Genomic DNA, 12,799 nt, shown 5'->3' with positions numbered 1-12,799 from the left:
GATACCATATGTTTTCTTGACCAATGCCCCAGAGTGGGTACGTGTCATGGATTTCTGGCTACAAACAAACAAACAAACAAACAAACAAACAAACAAACAAACGAGTCGTCTAAGGTGATTCCAGAAGAGGACCGGCATGTTTTTTTTTGTAACTAAGGAGAAATGAAAAAAAAAAAGACAATCTGTTTGTTTGTTCGTCAGATACGCGGATTGGTACACCGCAGTATTATATACTGAGGCATGCAAATAATGGAGTTTCGATAGCTTGAAAAAATAAAATAAAACGCGAATGCTATAAAACTCGAACGCATATATCAAACTGGTAGCACGGCCTGATGGATCCCGGTTAAAACAGCACGCCGTTATGTTCCTGTTGCTTTTCATTCTCCCTGCAACCGTGGAAGCCGCCAAGAGGCACCACTGCAAATGAACTCGCATTAAAACACGAATTCACGAGCTTCCTAATACCTGCGCCCGTTCAGCGCCAGCATCTCGTAGTCTTTACGTAGTCTACACGCGCAGCGCCCCCGTGCGGCAGCGGCTAGCGGAGGAGCAGCGCGCGCTCGACGGCCTGAAGAAAGCGTTCGCCCAGGCACTGAAAAAAAAAAAATGAAAAAAATAGAGGAGGCGCTGGTATGAGCGTGTCTTCCGCCTCTGTACACGCGCGCAATCGCCCAGATTCAGGCGTCGTGAGCCATCGGAGAGAAGAACAAAGGAGTTCGCAGTGCCGGAGGCAATCGTGAAGTTATCTTGGGACATTGTTTAACACGCCCCAACAAGCTCCACCTAGCGGCGTGACAAAGTTTACCAGGAGGTCGTGAACAATGCACCCTCTCAGACAACACAAGATGCTTCTTTACCCATCTCTCTTTTCGCGACTTGCGATGAATAAAAACAAAGGCGCCTTTCAGGCTCGGTACGGAATATCATTTTCACTCTGTATTTATTATAAACAAACGTGAAACAACAAAAGAAATAACACCGAGGTTTCCCGCCCGCCGGCGGCTGTATTGCGTAACATGAATGTCGCTTTGATTTTGTTGATGCAGATGTTCTTGACAAATTCCTGCGGTTACTATGGTCCCCCACCGTTCAATATTGTTTGCATGTTTACAAACTGAGGACCATTTCCGAGTAAGAGCTCTGTTAAAAATAACACGCTAACATTGTGCCAACAAGCTTTCCCTTTTCATTGCCACCTTAATTACCGTAAAGACAAGCTCTACAAAGAGTCGGCTAGATGGTGCACCTTCCCATCGTAAACGTCTTTATTGGACGGCACTCGGCGACAATGAGCAATGGCGACGATCAAAGCGGAGCGAGGACGTCCAGTACGAGCGGCTTTCTTTTAGGAAGGAACCAATGAGAACGCTCTACTACAAGGCACTGGAGAGGACGACCCATTACAGTGTTCCAGGCTTCTGTGCACTATTTCTTTCGTCAATTTTTAAGGATGCGAAAAAAATGAACAAAACAAAACAAATGACATGTGTGACAACAAAATATCCCAGTTCCAGCCACGTGAATAATGAACCACGGAGCTGCGGTTCCTCTGTGTTTTCTTCGTGATTACTCGTCACTTTCTTTATGGAGGACTATAATTATATATAATGGCTTTGAAACAGCAGTAGACTACTTGCAATATTTTTATGTATGGTTTGTAGTTGACCTAATTTCGCTGTGTCTGCGTGACTGCTAAGACTTTGACCGAATCTGGTGCTTCTTCGCAATCTATCAAGGCTATACACACCGGAGGCAGTTATATTTTCTCAAGCCCAGTGACAACATGGTGCTGGCAAACGCTTTCAAACATAATCTTTACAGGCGTAAAGTAGCTTACATAAGAGGAGGAGCAGCGCGTGGTTGAAGCAGCGAAGAAGGCTGCCACAAGACTGCAAAATACGGATGCTATTACAGGGTAAACTTGTGCTTGGAATATTAAACGTCAAGTAACACGCAATTCACACTGTACCCTGATATTGACGAGAAAAAGCGTCAGTTGTTGACTTATCTGATCAGCGGTGGAACGCGTCGTCATCTTCGTCAAACGGTCCGGCGTTACTTATCGCTGGTGCTCGTGCAAGCTTTCAAATAAATTCGGCTGTTGATGTGCCATGCATAAACCCCATCGGGAGCTGCAACACCTTTCCAAGCAACGATCGAACAACCACATTAAAATATACGTCACGAATAAAATACTGCAAAAGAAGCTTTTAGAACCAGTCAAGTACAAGCGTAGTTACATAGATTTGTCGCACGTCGTAATTACTTTCTCTCTTCTTTAGAGTCCCGATAAGCGCTTTGGAAGCAGGGAGAGATGGTGCGAGCGATAGAAGCAGCCACGGGGTGAGTGCGCCATGACTTGGAGCGTTCTCTTTTTTTCCTATTTTCGAATGCGCGGTTCACGTTCGGTGTGGCCAAGCGCACGCGGGCACGTGGCGGCCTCTTACGGTGGGCTCAGCAATTGTGCACTTCAAGAAGCTCAAATCAACAAATGACCGTGCCTTCGGGTATTAGCGCCGAGAAGTTGGAGAGCCGGCACCTGGTGGGAGGCCTGGGTGACGTCACGGCAAGGACTCTTCGACGCCCGCCGTTGCACGCCTACATAAAATGCACTCGCATCGTGTGCTGTTCCGCTGTTTGCGATCACTTTTCGCTTGATTCGAGCTTCAGGTGAATGACGAAAGCAACATCAATAAGACTCTTAGTAAAACGACGGAAAAGATTTGTTCTGTACAATCGCCAACGGTTACGGCACTCCATCGTACTCACTTCGACCAGGTTTGTTGATGTCGCGCTGCAACTCGGGGATGGGTTCGATGCTCGGCCACGGCAGCCGTAATCCGAGCGGCAGCGAAGTGCAAGAACATGTCAGGTGGTCAAAACTATGCTACAGCGTGTCCCGCATTCAAGTCTTGGTTTTCACACGTAGGATAGCATATTTAAATTATATATAGTTGCTTTCTTCACGAGCGGTTTCTTTCAGAAATATGTTCTCACTTTGCCAAGATTACTATGGGACACATGCGCCTATCTGGCCATGGGCAGTTTTTTTTTTTTCTTGCCTGTGTGCCAAGCTCCACGCACAGTTGCAAAAGCCAATGCAGTATCGAGGCTCGCAACGTACCTTCAAAGCGCTTGACCGAGAACACTACCACAACTTCTGTATTTGTTTTTTTTTCTTATGTATATGTACTCTCTCACTCCTCGTGTATTTTCATTCCACGTTTTCAAAGTAATTTCGGGGCTGCTGTGTAACGGCGCTGCATCTGATATACTATTATTATTACTGGTTTAAATAGCTCACTCGTAAATTAATTTTTCTTGCAGTTGAATATCTCCAAGTTTCATGAATATGTACGTAGACATGACGTGGTAGACCAGAAACTGACTCATTTAGGCGAAGAACGTTTATTTATCACGCGGGCTACATCTGTGAATTGCTAGGAATAGTTCTCCTACACGAATGAAACATTGCCACTTGTGCCGCGGCGTTTGATCGGACCAGCAGTTCCTGCAACTAGGAATATGCGGCCACATAATTGCAGGTGACTAGCTGCTTGGAAGAAATATTTACATAATTAAATATACAGATAGCATGTCAGCATTTCTTGAGCAATCTGTATGTCCCCGTATTATTTTGTTCAACATTTTCGACATATTGAAAGAATTTTTTCGTAAATTCATCTAGCGTCTCTTTTAGCAGAAAGCATCACTTTGTCAAATAACCCACATAATCTTCATGGAAACGCGATGTAAATAGTGAATTGAAAACACCATAACTTTATTTGTAATTCTTCTGCACACATATTCCAACTCCGGACTGTACTCCAAGTTGTAAAGAAAGTTAGGATCACCAGCGTAAAGCCGTTAAGAACCGATTTCTAGGCGCAATCGGTGAAAACAACGAATGTCTTGCTGTCACGCATTACCACAGTGAATTTTCCGTTTGGAGGGAAGTTCAGATTATCGCAACAGCTCACTTAAAATTCACTAGCAGTGTAAAGAGCCGCCTTCTATCTTGGTATACATGCATCACCACCGGATCGCGTAAGAGGACGCGCGCGGCGGGCGCAGAAAAAGGCGATACTCTGTCGCCAAGCAGACGAGTCCTTGCCCTGATGTCACTTCGCCGCGACTGCCACGCCGCCAGTGTTAGTTCTCGGATCTAACAAGGCGCGGCCATATTGAGATGTGGCAACATTTTTAGAAAGAAAAGGGAACAATTTCTAGCTGGTTTCAGAATATATTGAAAATTTTAGGACGGGTGCTGCGCTATAGTGTCTGGTTCGCGTGTTCTTAGGAGCCTCGACCACCAATCAGCAGCGTTTTCTGATTATGTTGAAAAATTGTTGCGCGACCTCTTCAACAGAATGTTATCAAACAATCGCGAAGGTTTCGAAACATAGCGGCGGCTTCTGCGCCAAGCATTGCTAACGATTTCATAGGGTGAAACCGGAACGCATCAAAACAAAGCAAGAAGCCTGCGTCACGATCTGTAGGGAATTAAATATTATCTAAAAAAGAACGATGAAGGGAAAATTGGGCACCGAGAAACACCAAATTTATGCACTAAGAGGCGATGAAGGCCACGTCCCCAGTAACATACACAGACTAGTAGAGGTACCGGAGGAGTTCCACATAAGTCAGTACAGTAGTCGAGACAACCAGCACGATAACGTAAGAAGTAGCAACATCCGATGAAGTAACGATCGATGAAGTAAAAAAAAAATCTCGGACAGACTGCGAAAAGGCAAAGCTGCTGGAAAGTATCATGTAAGAGATATGTTGAAAAAACATTGGACAGACAATGCTAAAAAACTGGCCACGATTTACACGAAGTGTCTTTTAACGTGAGGGTACCAGACCCTTGAAAGCCTTGCTAACATCATCTAAATGAATGATAAAGCGCGCGTTAAAAACTTGAAAAATTCGTCCAGCTTATTGTCCATTCTCGGCAAGCTAGTTACAAAAGTAATAGCCAAAAAATTAGGGTCGAACTTCGCATTCATACAACCTGGACCATGCAGGATTTTGTATATGCTACTCGGCAATGGAACGTTTAAAACTCTCAATAACGTGACTGTGAACTGCAACGACTTTGATTGATGCCGTCAATATTATTAATCATACAGAACCCTTTCTCTTCATCCTTTTCCACCCTTTCCCTGCACTATAGCCAGCTTGCTCTGTACGTAAACTAATACCAAGTACATTCCAAATCTATCGGAACATATCTTTCTGGATATCGTGTACAATGCTAAACGTTGGAATATGGGGCTGTAAATTGGCAAAATTTTTGTGTTTCCCTAACTTGCTTGTACATTTTAAGCTTAATAGCATTGTGACTACAGTGTTGCAAGCTATTTGGATAAAAAACGGTGCTTCATTTTTGATCAACTTGACTTATGCTAACTTGTCCTGCCGCTCAGCATGCCTATAGTGCAGCCAATCTGACCTCATAAATAGTTATGCATGAGAATTCAGCGTTGGGTTTAATATTGATTTCAGTCACGGCTGAGTGACTTAGATTGTAACTTCACGGATCAGTGGACCCGTCCACTACCAGGCGCACTATGTCATTAAAATCACTAATAAGATTGTCCCGTCAATTTTTCACTGCATGAATTTTGTCCGTACCGTGAGTAGTCTTTGACCTCCTTGATGCTGCTACCCTTTTTAAATGTTGAGTTAGTTGCTCCAACATTATAATTCCTTATGCTACTCAGCTTTTTTTATGCATAAGCAAGTTCTGTTTCAATTCTGGAAATTGGCATACCTTCAGCATTGCGGTACGTGTATAATTGTTCAAGAGAGCTCGCTTACTTTTGTCTTGGTGCTTTAGTGTCCATTTAGGTACTTTGAATTTTAGTTTTCACTTGGTGCTTTGGCCTTCATAAAACCTCCTGAGCAGAAGTGCGGCAGCTTGGGCTAGTTGGTATGGCATGACGATAGTTATAGCGCGAGAACAAAACGACGACACCGAGACAAGAAGGTGTCTTTCGTGTCCTTCTTGTCTCTGTGTCGTCGTTCTGTTATCGCGCTATAACTATCGTCATTCCCGAGCAGCTTCGCAAGTTCCGTTTCATTTCTGATCTCAATCTGCACGTGAGCGGATTGAGTGATCACTACAGTTACATTCACCTATCGCTTCGATGTACAGAAATAAGCTTGGATATTCGCGCATTACGACATCAATTTCAGTGTTTGTTTCTCCGTGTTTATTTTTTATATTTCTGTGCCTTCTCTGGACAGTGCTCATTGTACGGATTACATTCCTTCCTGCGAATTTCGCTAACGTCTCTCCACTGTCACTGGCATATTCATGATTGATTTGGTTGATTGATATGTGGGGTTTAACGTCGAAAAACCTCCACCGTAATGCAGGGCTCCGGAAATTTCGACCACCTGCGGTTCTTCAACACGCACCTAAATATTTGACGTCATTGTTGCTTGTTTTCCGTCTTGCTTCCTAACATTGACAATGAAGCTGACGTTTCTTATGGTGTGTTGGGTTCGCGTCTTTTGTATTGCTAATTCCACATCCTCTAAGAACTGGAAACATCTTGGCAGAACGTTGAAGCGATCTCTTGCTATACTATTCCTTGATACCTCTCTAAATTTATCGCGAAGTATACCACGCCTTCATCACCGGTGTATAATTTTCTCAACGTTGCCCGCAATAGGTTTGTGTATTAGAAGCAAGATGCTATATTCTCGCTTCTGAAGAAAGACCCCGTGGAAGAAGGCCTGTTAGCAAAGTGCATGCTTTCCCACTTCTCCAGATCTGACTGAAACCAACGACACTGAGTAAGACTTTGTCTAAGTCTTCAAGTGTCTAGCTCGACGACAATCGCACCAAATATCTTAGCAGTGCATAAAAGAAGCAATATACCGAGGAGAAGCCGTTACGTATTATTTTGTGAAGCTGGAAGTAGGGAAGAGTAGCAAACTCCCCCTGGCAATGTTGGGCACGCTACGGCGGCTCGCGCCTGCGCAACGGGCGCCAGTGAGAGGGAGGCGAGCCACACGAGCGCATTTCGGACTTGTCGGGCGGCATTACCGCCGCCACCTGATAGACGAACTGGAAAATCGAACGTTTTGTGCTGATCTTGAGCATACGTGCCGCGATACTCGCTTGTGAAGTGCCTGTGTGCTATTTGTAGCATCATTACGGCTCATACCGTGAATCTACATTACACTTGAGGCTTCGCACTTCATTTTTAATCAACTGAATACAAAAGTAACGGCGTGAGTCGACTGGATCATCTCGACGACAGGCTGTTTTCTTCTGCAGATGCGGCAAGTTCGTGGTACAGAACATAATGTAACAGTGCAATTCTATTTCATTTGTGTTGCTATTTAGCTAGATGAAGCATCTCCGAATCATTCTCTACCATTTGTATCGACACGTGTGCACGAGTATCGTTCGCACCAGCGTGCGGATCGGCCGACTGCAACCATATTTAAAAAAAAAGGCGGCCAAAGGTGAGGTTACCGCGCTCTAAACGCGAGCGAAATGCAATAATTTTAACTCAAACAATAAATCACTTTACAGAGTCAGGCACGTCTGATTCTTGATTCATCAAGCTCTGGTGATAACAGTGGGACTACTTTCCTATAGTTGCAGCCGTCGTACACGAAAACTACTCACCACCACCTCTCGCATTAAGAGTCGTAGACGCTACCGTTCTCGTCTAGAAATTCTCAGCTTCCTTCGCTGAGGCAGGCAACAACACAGTGCCGAAGGAAAACAGGGAAGCTGCGGCGCCAACCATTTTCGGAGACGTGGCACCAGCTTCGAAAACGACCACTTTCGCCCTCAAACCACATAAAATGAACTCGAAACCGTGAAGACCAACTCTCACTGTAGGTTTCTGACACAATGCATCATCTTTGAAATGCGACAGCTGCATCAAAAAAAAAAAAAAAAAAAGAACGACAGGCTTACGCGGAAAGCGCAGCGCAGTCACAGCGAAAGCTCAAAGAGCGGCCTTTCAGAGTTTTTTCTAAACACTCTTTGGGTAACTACTGCAAGCGCAGTTGCTGAATGCCCACTACGCAATAAATAACCATAATTTTTGTCTATTAGGCCAGCATTCACTATATTATCCTTTGTCATTATTCGGAGAAACGTGTTATCTGCTACACACTTGCTAAGAATTGTGTAAGAACCTTCTTACGATAGCAATTATAGAGACCCTCTCGGCTGGATTTTGCTGCCGGCATCGGCATCGACGTCGACCTCACCGTCACTCACCGAATGTATGTATATATATATATATATATATATATATATATATATATATATATATATATATATATATATATATATATATATATATATATACGAAAACGCAGCAAACAAAAATAAATCCACAAAAAAGACTACGGCGCGCAGATTCGAACGTGGGACCTCTGAATCGTGAGTGAGGGCGTAATCACTGAGCCACGAAGGAGCACTTCCTTCAGCGCTGAAACTGCTAGCTAGTTATAACTACTACTTACCGCTGGTGACGGGCATCTTGGGGAGGGGGACCATCATGTTTTCAGCATTACCAGCAAAATGGCGCAATAAGCGCACGTCACCACATCGTCACGAAGTGCCAAACGCGTTCTCATCTCCCACGCGTACTTTGCCCCTGGAAAGGAGGGGTGTGGACGCTTAAGATCGTACGTCTTGGCTGACCTTCACCTTTCACCGGAACGATTCTGTTAAAGTTCCCGGACGCACAAAGGTCACTGAAATCGTTGCCCAGTCCCCGTTTGCAAAAAAGGGGCGCGCTTTTCCGACAGAGCGAAGTAACAACTGAGACACTTATTCGCATTCATCTGTAGCTGTGAGTACGTTTCGTGCGTCATTTGTGCGTGAGATATGAGAGGCACGTTTCGATCTGCCTAGCAATCGCGCGTGACCTTCCAACTTAGTGCTATCACGTTCATCGCTTCGCCGGACGAACGGCAGCGCAGACGGACTGACGGATGTTTCGCCCCACTCATCAGCACGCACTCCATGGATATGCTGTGATTTTCTTTCTTATTTCTTGCGATACTAGTCACGGACACCGGCGGTGGCAGCAGCGGACGAATACGCCGCCGCACGTAACTCATGATCTGATCTCATAACAGCTCACGCTGTAAAATTCACACTCAGAACTCCAGTCGGTTATCAACAACGCGGTCATACGACGGGTGATGCAGACTACAAGAGACGCCGGCATGTCCATTTATTTCAACAACCCCCCTGCAAAAGCACGTGACTTCCACCACACTTTCGCTCTGCAGCTCGCATTGAGGGGCCTCTACTTAGCTTTCCTTCTTCGATGTAGCACTGTAACGGCACGAGCCAGAGGTAACAAAAGTCGATCTTACTTTGTCACGTATGTCTCAGCCAAAAAATGGTATGAGGTCAGCAAAGATATATTACAAGGTTTACACTTAAAAAAAAAAGCAAAGAGCACCCTGTCATGGTCAAATAAGTTGACAGACTGGACACCAGTTGTCACTACGGGTTCTGACGTTAAGAGCACACGCAACCTTATATGCGTGGCTCTACAACGAGCCCATTGTACGAAAACCAAATTGCGTTCGGCCGCGGCAGCTTTGAATCAGATCTCACCAACGAAGTGCCATGAACGTGGTTACATTTATTGTTTTGCTCGCTTTCTAGCTTAACGTCCTATAGTTTGAAGGCTGCATTTACTGATCGAGTCACTATATGTAATAATTTGTCATGTACAGAACGTAATACTTTGCTAATTCTGGAAATAATGGGAAATCAATAAGAAATGAAATATGTAATCGCAAATGGTAATATTACTGGTATGTTCTTTCTCGAGCTTTTCCCGCAAAGTTCCACCAACCTCGTCGTCTTGAACACGGCTCAAAACAGATTTGCAGAGAGGCACGTCCTACTGTGTCAGCGACTGCCTACTCTAAGTAATCGCGCAAGAAAACATCAATGACCTAACTGCAACCAAATATGCAACATTAATCAGTCAATTAACCCCGTTGGCCAATCTTCTTATAAAGCATATTTTGTAGTCAGACTATATTCCTCTAGTACAAGCGAGTCGACAAGCGAAAATTTGTAAAGAAATTTCCTTAACGGTTACAAATTCTTGGGCGTTATAGCAGTGCAAAATTATTACAACTATCTTTCTCCAGCAATCACTCTCTTGCAATTGATTTCTCTGGTCATTTGTAATTACGAGGCTTTCGGTCTATAATTCAGTTAGCTCCGGCAATTCAACCGTCTTACTTTTTTTTTACCACACCATTTTAGCTGCGCCAAAACACGTGGGTGAATAATCGCTTACAGCCATCTACAAAGCAGCATCCAAATACTCTGTGATCTCTCTGCAGCCGCAAATATGATCCTACAATTAAATTTGCCTCTTAATAAGCAATGAACACAATCAGTCGACATTTGTTCGAGACATAAAATATGTAATTCGCAATGTCGGCGAACACATTTTTCACTGACTCGCTTTACAGGTCTCTTACCACAGCTTAACCGCTGTGGAGCCGCAATAGCGGCATAGTTTTCAAATTAAAAAAAAAGAGATGAAAATAAGAAGAAGGCTCCGGCCAATTCGACTCACCTCCTCGAAAGCGTACGCAAGATAGCTATTTAGATTGCCGTCAAGGGCTAACGCCAGCGTTTCGGGAGGGCCTTCCTACAAACGGAAAACACGAAACAGTACGAATCAATAAACATACATGCGCTAGTTCGCTGTTTTGTTAGCTGCTCTCTTTTACTTAACTACGAGCTCTACGTTTCATATGGCGGCAAGCATGAAATACTTTATTTATTTTCACATTATACGACGTAAATGAAGATAACTAAACAATATCTCTCTCGTATAACTGGGCCTACGACATTGCCGAAATTCGTACAACTCACGAAACCCTAGCTACGTCATTAGGTGATGAGCCCTAACTCGGAGGTAATCAAAAGTCGGAGATGGCTCAGAAGCACCGAACATAAAAAGATAAAAATCCGTCTGCCATGTCGACGAAACGGCAAATCAGTAGGAGTTCTACATGCATCAGCATCGTCAGTGTATTTGTGAATTAGTCCAAGTGTCACGAAGAGACGAAACATTCTTGAACACGGCGTGCAGCCGCCGAATCGACGCTGTCTTATTCAAGGCTGCAACATTGAAGAAGACAACAGGTTTGCTGCATATTCATGTTCAAGATTTGGAAACTTCGGCATTAAGTGTAGACCAAGTGGCGTATGCAACGTGTGGATCAAGTTACGTGTTCCATCAGCTGAAATTACTTTCCCGCTTCGACTAATTTATGAGCTCTGTAAAAAAGACACCGACAACCATTCTTTATGGTACCTATTTTCTCCAGCGCAGCGGAAAGTGTACCGGTCAGAGTGTCAAATCACGGAACGGTAAAGTGGAAAACGATTACAAACATTTCTCAACACATTTTTTTTCTCACAGCTGCAGGCATAAATTCGTAAGTGCACGTGACAACACAAGCTGTAGTGTGAGCACTGAGCGTGAGAAAAATTCGTGTTTGAGCACGGCAATTTACGGCGCATGTGTGCGCCGACACACGAAGGTACACGAAGGTCTATTTAAATATGTCGCGAAGGAGAACGGCAGTTCTGAAGCTATTGCCAGCGACATCAGCATGGGGAGTTATGGGTGCTGCAATCCAAGCGCGACTACGGTGGAGGGAACAAGCACTAACGGGGAAAACCAAGTTTCATTCAAAGTCGAAGCAATCAATAGGTTTTACAAATGAGATTTCTTTTTCTAACATTATTACGTAGCTGTAATGAACAAAAAAATTAGGGCAGTTTTTATTATTACGAAAAATCTTTTTTCTAGCGCCCTCTCCAGACGCTATTATTACTCCGTTGCACTACATGGGTATACATGACAAGGCCCGCTCGTAAAATTCACCTGCGAAGACACACGCCCTCACGTGTTTTAGTGTTCAGCGCTTGCTTGTGTTCTCTGTTGCGCGCGAAATCGTTAGGTGCGTTTTATCGTTGGTGAACGTCTTCAGTGCCGTGTCCGACGGGCAGCGCAACGATGCGAATTACATTTAACGCCGTGTGCTTTCGTCGGTAGCTGCGGAAACGATGTGCTTTGCAAGGAAGCAGTGGGCAACGAAAGTGTGCCTGGTGACCCATGTCTTCTAGATAAAAAACAAGGACAACGGTTCCGAATGCACTTCTCGCTGCACTTTCATCCATCAATATTCCTGCAGCCCGCTTTCCTTCGTGAGCATGCAGTGCCTACAATTCGAGTTATCGGTGCGCAGATTGCCGGGTTATCTATCAAGGTACAGTTCGCGTGTCTTCATTCACATACGTAGCGGTAATTTATCGGAACATAAAGCAAGAAAAAAAAAAAACATAACGCTGGGCGTGTCCGCTGATTTTTTTGTTCTTATTACTAGCTTGTGCGGTGTAATAAGTTTGAGTTATTAGACCGTTGAATAAAACGAAAATGTCATCATTTTGGCGTGACTATAGGCGTCATTCCTTCCTTATAAAACAGGAAATCACAAGCATTGTGCATGAAAAAACCTCCGTAAATGTGAAAAAATTAAGCCACGCTGCAGATGTGACATATGCTGTTGGTTGTCTTAATCTATCGGTAGAACATACCACGAACGGCGAACAAAAGTTCGAAGAATATGCTTTTTTTACAAAACTGAGGCAAAATGAACGGCAGTACACTTATACATCACTATTTATTCATGAGTCCGTATTAGATCAGCTAGCGTTCACTTGAAGCGCATTCGTAGATGATTCACCGGCGCTCGC

General features: G+C 44.2%; 1 protein-coding gene across 4 annotated transcripts in view; it reads right to left on the bottom strand.

Annotated features, from left to right (window-relative positions):
* Rbp6 (RNA-binding protein 6) overlaps positions 1-12,799 on the bottom strand; it is a 361,701-nt gene that overhangs the window by 192,450 nt on the left and 156,452 nt on the right. For 2 of the 4 annotated variants that reach the window (XM_037433718.2, XM_037433721.2), the window contains exon 6: positions 10,605-10,679. The exons of the other annotated variants lie outside the window; for them this stretch is intronic. In XM_037433718.2, the coding sequence (XP_037289615.1) occupies positions 10,605-10,679 (75 nt within the window). The remainder of the gene's footprint in view (positions 1-10,604; positions 10,680-12,799) is intronic. 4 annotated transcript variants of the gene reach the window in all.

Source organism: Rhipicephalus microplus, chromosome 3, assembly GCF_043290135.1.
Source record: "Rhipicephalus microplus isolate Deutch F79 chromosome 3, USDA_Rmic, whole genome shotgun sequence".
Taxonomy (NCBI): Eukaryota; Metazoa; Arthropoda; class Arachnida; order Ixodida; family Ixodidae; genus Rhipicephalus; species Rhipicephalus microplus.
Note: the sequence above shows the minus strand (reverse complement) of the source record. Positions and strands in the feature narration are given on the sequence as shown.